Source organism: Astyanax mexicanus, chromosome 20 (assembly GCF_023375975.1).
Source record: "Astyanax mexicanus isolate ESR-SI-001 chromosome 20, AstMex3_surface, whole genome shotgun sequence".
In the NCBI taxonomy this organism is placed as follows: Eukaryota; Metazoa; Chordata; class Actinopteri; order Characiformes; family Acestrorhamphidae; genus Astyanax; species Astyanax mexicanus.
The window spans coordinates 13,172,983-13,180,480 of NC_064427.1; the positions used below are offsets into that span (position 1 = coordinate 13,172,983).

A 7,498-nucleotide genomic window follows, 5' to 3' on the forward strand; every position below is an offset into this window, starting at 1 on the left:
GATTATGACTATGAAAAACACTTCTTCACACAAGAAACAGACTCACTATCTTCTACAGCACTCATTTGGAGTGATAGAATGGCGGCCGCACTAGTGACACTAACAAAACAACAGGATGCGTCATTCACAGTAGGAAATTCATACCCCCACATCTCCCTGGCCAGATTTAACCATACCCTCCCCTGGCGTGACATCGGACCATGGGCTTTGAGGGTGGCCAGGGCAAATGATTGGGTCGATACAGATCGCCCTCATGTACACTATAGTGCTTCTACAAGAGCGTGGAAGTGTTCTTTCCAGCACAGATTGAGAGCAAAACGAACAGTGGAGTTGTTTGGCTCATCTCCACAAATTCAAGCTGCTGTGCTGACACAGGAGGAGGAATTGGAGCTCGCTCCCCTTCCTCCTCAGCTGTGGGCAGCTGACAAATATGATGTGGGCCTCATCAAAGACTGTGAACCAGTATCCATTACACCAAAGTCAGCATACAGACCTAGACAAGCTCAGTACCCCCTAAAACCTGAAGCAATAGAAGGCATTAGGCCTGTATTTCAAGCCCTCCTTAAAGCTAAGGTCATTGTGCCCTGTCCGGACTCACCGGTTAGGACCCCAATTTTCCCAGTAAAAAAACCCGGCCGGGATGAGTGGAGATTTGTTCAGGATCTGCAGGCAGTAAATGCTGCAGTTCAAGCTCGAGCCCCTGAGGTACCAAATCCTCACACCATTTTGTCTCAGATACCCACAGATCACACTCACTACACAGTTGTTGATTTGGCAAATGCATTTTTCAGTGTACCGGTACATCCAGACAGCAGGTTTTGGTTTGCTTTCTCCTTTGAAGGAAAAGCCTACACTTTCACACGTCTTTGTCAAGGGTATTGTGAGTCTCCCACCATTTATAATGCAGCCCTGAGAGATAGCCTGTCGTCTCTAGCACTACCTGAAGGGGTCACTCTTGTTCACTATGTGGATGATTTGCTCGTTTCCGCCCCCTCGCGGGAACTGTGCAAACAAGCCACCATACTCCTTCTGCAGCATTTGGCTGAACATGGGCACAAAGCCAGCAAAACAAAATTACAGTACTGTAAGTCAGAGGTCACCTTTTTGGGCCACATTCTCACTCCAGGCCTAAAACGCATGTCAACAGACAGAATAGAGGCAATTTGCCAAACTCCAAAACCCATGACAAAGCAGTTGTTATCCTTTTTGGGGATGTGTTCTTACTGTCGCACCTTTATTCCATCTTATGCTGAAACAGAGGGGCCCTTAAGGGATATTATCCCTACAAAAGGGGTCAGCACTGCAAAATTGCAGTGGACTGAACAGGTGGAGGAAGCCTTCATGCAACTTAAGGTTGCATTGCAGAACATGCCAGCCTTGGGTGTTCAAGACCCAACAAAACCCTTTGTCCAGATGGTGGACGCCAAAGGAATTTACATGACATCAGTCCTCACTCAAACACATGGGGATAAACAGCGCCCTGTGGCGTACTTTTCCAGCAAACTGGACCCTGTGGCTCAGGGCCTACCAACATGTCTCAGGGCTGTAGCAGCAGCTGAAAAGGCCCTAGTGGCCTCTAGAGATATTGTAGCATATGCCCCCCTCACTCTCAAGGTCCCACATGCTGTACACAACATCCTGCAGGATCAAAAGGTTGCACATCCCTCAGCTCAGAGATGGCTGCGCTATCACACACCCTACTAGACATGCCCAATGTCACTGTGCAACGATGCACCACTCTCAACCCAGCCTCACTCTTGCCCACCCCAGAGGATGGGGAACCACATGATTGTCAGTTACTGCTACTACACACATGCACACCCAGAATAGACCTCAAAGAGGAGCCGCTACAGAATGCGGACCTCGAACTCTTTGTAGATGGCTCAGCCAGCAAAGATAACACAGGAACCAATCGGGTTGCATATGCTGTGGTCTCTGCTACCGAAGTTTTACAAGCACAAACCCTCCCCAGCTCGTACTCAGCACAAGCTGCGGAGTTGGTTGCTTTAACCAAAGCTTCCCTTTGACTCCCGGTACGCGTGGGGCACCGCACATGACTTCGGGTACATGTGGAAGCAACGCAGTTTCCTGACAAGCTCAGGAAAGAAAATAAAACATCACACACTGATTAATGACTTGCTTTCTGCTTTGTTGCTTCCCTCACAGATTGCAGTAATCAAATGTGCAGCGCACACATCAGCAGATGATCCTGTCAGCAGAGGAAATGCTTTTGCAGACCACGTGGCAAAGCGCACAGCCCACATGACCCCTGTCACCGCCGTACAACTCCCTACAACAGACCAAGAGGAACCAACCTTACAAGACATCCAATCCACAGCCACTGCAGTAGAAAAGGGGCAGTGGACTAAATCAGGGTGTGGTAAACAAAACAATGTGTGGGTGCACACTGCAACAAACAGACCATGTCTCCCGAAAGCATACATGAAGGGGTTAATTGCAATTGCTCATGGGAGGAGTCACATGAGCAAAGGGGGGATTTTAGATGTAATAGCAAAGTATTGGTATGCACCTGGACTCTCCACACTCACTCAAAATTTTTGCTCTGCCTGCCTTACATGTGCACAGAACACACACAGACACAAACAACCTCTGTTGCAACAGCCTGTAGGTCATCCCCCAGCAACAGAGCCATTTCAACATTGGCAGGTGGACTTTGTGGAACTCACACCAGCAGAAGGGAAAAGGTTTCTCCTGGTCTGTGTATGCATGTTCAGTAAATGGGTCGAAGCTTTCCCCACAGGTACCCAAGATGGAGAAGCAGTAGCAAAAGCATTTCTCAGGGAAATAATTTCAAGGTGGGGCCTGCCGAAACGCGTCTCGAGTGACAATGGCGCTCCCTTTGTACACACAGGGTTGAACAATTTGACCAAGTACTTGGGAATAGACATGAGAAAGCACTGCAGCTACCACCCAGCTAGTGCTGGGGCAGTAGAAAGGGTCAATGGGACCATTAAGAATGGCCTAGCAAAAATGACACAACAAACAGGCCTTAATTGAGTAAAATGCCTCCCCCTGGTTCTTTGGCAAAGCAGGACCAGACCACAGACAAAAACAGGCCTCAGTGCATTCGAGATTGTGTTCGGCAGACCTCCAAATGTAGGTTTGGGCCCCCCCCCACTTGACAACCACTTGCTTGACCACTCTCTCATCACATATTGCGTCTCATTATATGAGACGCTTCTCTCTGTGTCTAAACAGGTGAAAGCAGTATTGCCGCAGCCAGCTGACCAACCTTTCCACGACCACAAGCCAGGCGACTGGGTGTTGATACGGGATCTCCGCAGACGAAGGTGGAACCAACCGAAGTGGACAGGGCCCCATCAGGTTCTCCTCGTAACGCACACAGCCGTGAAGGTGGAAGGACGAGGAACGTGGGTACACCACACTCACTGCAAGAAGGCACCCACTACACCCGAAGAAACAACAGCCTAGGAGATGAGGGAGGGGATCAACCCCAAGAAAGTGGCAATGATGACACTGGGGCTGGCCTGCCTGCTGGCCATCATGGGGACACTATTTCTGACTACAAGGAGCAGCTCCGATGGTCCTGATAAAGGTTATCTTAGACACCCAGGGAAGAACATTTTCTGGCAATATGCCAATTTTACAGCTCGTACATCAGGTGTAAATAATACTTTTTATGCTTGTGCCCTAATACCTCATGCTGCAGCCGATCCATTTGTCTTTGAGTTATATACAGACACATATAACACAGTTAATCAAACCTGGCTTAAAAATGCTGATACAGATGCTAATGTTTTTTCTCAAAGGGAATCGAGGGAAGCTAGATGCTGATATTCAGTTTGGGATGACCAGCCCCAGACTTTTCCCAATCTGTTTCAGACGATTCGATAGAGAATTAGAAAATGATACAGACTCAGAAGCACCAAATGATTGCATATATTTAGAAGGGGGGGGGGAGAATTGTACCAGGCTGCCCGGTAATCAGACCAGTAGTTGGCAAAGAGGCTTAGACCATAATCAATGCAATAGCACTGTGAATCTAGTAAGAGACTTTGGGGGGGTGACCACTGACAACATGCATAGGCCTATTTGGATACCAGACTGGTATTGGTATTGTGGTCACAGACTGCTGTTTTATCTACCTACACTACAACGAGGCCGATGTGCTCTAGTCCGGTTAAGTGCACACATTGTTCTCTATTCTATGAATCCCCGTCTCCGCACTCAACGTGACACATACACAGATTTATCTGTACCTGACAAAAAAAAAATGGTCAGCGAGGGTGCACGCTTCGCTGAAATATTATTTCCAATGTGGGGGGTGGGGGTTTTGCGCAGGGACCTCACCAGAGTCCATTATAGACTAGCTACATTTGTAAACCAGACTATTCGGGGATTAGAAGGGGTGCGATCTGAACTTACAGCCCTAAGACTTATGACTACACAAAATCGTATGGCCCTTGACCTCCTCTTAGCAAAAGAAGGTGGGGTTTGTAGCATGATCGGTAAACACTGTTGTACCTATGTTCCCCCTAATGATGCCCCAGGAGGTAATATCAGTGATGTATTGTACCAGATGCGCACTGTGGCTGCCCAACTGAACAATGAAGAACGAGGAGCTGAGTCATGGCTGTGGGACTGGGGTTGTACTTTAGCTGGTTTACGAACTGTTTTCTTTATGGTTTTACCTATTCTTTTGTTCTTGGTGTTTTTGCTGTGTTGTGGACCACTGTTATGTAATTGCCTTACTGAGGTTTTGTTCCGCCATATGCAGAAGAAAGGCCAGTTCCTGCAAGTTACAGTAGATACAATAGAGTTAGATACTGCATTTGGGCTGGACCGTTTCTTTGATGAAGGTAAAGAAAATTATCTGTAAAAAAAAAAAAAAAAAAAATTATTGATTCAGAATCAAAGGGGGGAGTGTGATGGAAGGTGTTTATTGAAATGATTCATAATCAATGACGTGTGATGATTCATAAACAATGACGACTATTAATGATATTACTTTTTGTTCCATGCGATGATAATGTGTACTCAGTAAACTGAACTTAACATTCTTCCCTCAGTGAGCATATCTAAGATGCTGAGTGAGAGTTTTTCTATCTGGGAAAAGCAGTGTGTGTCTATGTGTGTGTGCTAAGGAATGCACGTCACGGTTGTTCTGTCTACAATTCTGGCGCCAGGGTCATTTTTCCTTCTGCAGAAAGCCAGGGTGTTTTGAGAACCAGCCTGATATGCTCACTAAGGGATTATGTCATACCACCTGTCAGAAGAAGTTGACGTGTCACAATGGTGGCACTGTGCCCATAATTGGGAAGTAAAATAGTAAGGGTTGGGAGGATCTAAAAGGTATAAAGAGAGCGTGGCACTCTTGCAAGGGAGGAGATCACTCTGTATTCGTACGTGTGTCTTCTCAATAAATCTTGTTACTCATTCTGATCAAGACTCAGAGACTCTGCAGTTTCTTTCTTCCTGTCATTATTTTCCACCACAATACATATCTCTCTTTTTTTTATTGTTGGTTTTTGGCTTCATTTTTGTTTGTTTCGATCAATCTTACATGTTACAACTTACCAGTTTTTCCTGACGTTATATTTTCTTCTGTTCCTGACATTATTCCTCCTAATCCTAATTGTTTTTTTTTTCTTTTATATGATTTTGGCTCTTTATCTTCCTCCTTTATTTTACTGAGAATTCTTTCCTCAATTGTATTTGTTACTTCACTACTATAATTCCAGAGATCTCACATGTCAGTAGAGTGACTGAATATTTTCAGAATCTCTCATGTTCAATTGTTTGGCGGCCGCACATTCTCTTGATTCTGAACATTGAGACATCTTCTAACAATACTTATATACTCCACAGTTTTACTATTTTTTATTTTATTTTTTTTCTTTGAAAGACATCCCTAGCACATAGATATATAGAGAGAAAGAGGTCCCTCAAAAGACCCATAGAGAAAGAGAGAAAAAGAAAAGACGAGAAAGGAAGGGCTAGCAAGAGGAAGAACGCACCACTAAAATCCACTGTTATAATTCCCAAATTCAGCTATTATGACCAACTTCCAGGTTTACGTACCTCTGTTCTGATCAGTTGGCTCTTGCTTACTGGTTCATAGATAATAACTCCTAATAATACTAATATAATAATAATTCTCAAACACATATATAATACTTACTTAACCCTTATTCATAAACTCATTGTCTTTTCCTCCTCATTTCAAGACTACCACTTATTTGTATTACTTCATATACTTATTTACTTACCCTATCTATTAATTATTTATTATCGGCCATTAGACACAAAACATACAACATACAACATATAACACATAACTACACACACACACAGACAGAGAGAGACAGAGAGAGAGCCTCACACACCCAAAGACAGAGGCCCTAAAACCCTCAATCACCCTACACACACAGTCCTGTCACACACACACACACTCACAGACTCATACAGGCCTGACCAAACACACTCACACACACACTGGCCAGCACTTCTTCCACACCAAAAATAAGAAAGTAGACTCTTTAACCATTTTCCTCTTTTTATTTCTTATTTCCTGCAGGTTTCCTATCTCTTTTCTTAACATATTTTCTTTACTGCTGTCACTGCAGTATTCACTTTTCCTCTCTGTTTCTTTTTCTTTTAATCCTTTTTTTTTCCTTTATTCTCTTTTAAGGCCTTTTCACACTTTTTCTCTTTCGCATGCGTTTTAATCTCTTATTCTTCTTCTTCTTAAAAACACATAAATACCTTTTTCAGTCAACTTTCACATAGATAATGCATGCTAAAGCCAAGTTTGTGGATACGTCTTACAGATATACTAATTTGCACTCCCACTACACTTTAGAATGCAAAACCTTGCGCACCGTACAATATCATGTTATAAGTTACTGTCTTTATCTTTTCCCTTTTTCTTCTTTTCTTTTGACGTCATTCCTATTTCTCTTTTTTACTCTTCTCTTTATTCTTCACTTTTACTTCTCTTTATTCTTCACTTTTTTCTTTAACTCTTTCTCATTTTTTTCCCTTACTGCAGTTATACCCCTTCTAGTTAAAATACTTTTACCCCAATTTAGAACAAAGCATTATCCCATACATCTACACAGCATGACAGACACACATGGAGCAGGTTTTTCTCTGCGACCCAAACAGCCACACACACACTTCACCACCTCCACCAGAGCACATGTGAAAAATGCTCACCTTCCTTAGCCGGCTGTAGCAGTGGTGGAAGCACTGAAGCAGTATGAAAGCACAGGCCACAACGAGAGTCCCATCTGGGGTGCCATTTTCTGTAGTATCTCGAGCTGTGATGCCATGTAGATGCATGAAATAAGTCTTCGCTGATACTGTTCTTTGTATACAAGAACATTTATTACAGAAAAAAGAATAATTAGTACAAAAGATAACAGCATCATTAACAAGCAAACCGGTTTTGCTTGGAGAGAGGTTCCCAAATCTGATCCCAAGCTCTCTCTCCCTTTCTTTGTGTTGCCAGGGT

The 7,498-nt window shown here is 43.9% G+C and overlaps 1 protein-coding gene across 1 annotated transcript; it reads left to right on the plus strand.

Moving 5' to 3' along the window:
- The first annotated feature begins 2,067 nt into the window (after positions 1-2,067).
- LOC111190347 (protein NYNRIN-like) lies at positions 2,068-3,018 on the plus strand. The gene has a single exon (XM_049469120.1). The coding sequence runs from the start codon at positions 2,068-2,070 to the stop codon at positions 3,016-3,018; it is 951 nt and encodes a 316-aa protein (XP_049325077.1).
- Positions 3,019-7,498: the final 4,480 nt, after the last annotated feature.

What these genes read in the sequence shown, in the direction of transcription:
- LOC111190347 (XM_049469120.1), top strand. Translation starts at nt 2,068, where the DNA reads ATGTGGAAGCAACGCAGTTTCCTGACAAGCTCAGGAAAGAAAATAAAA.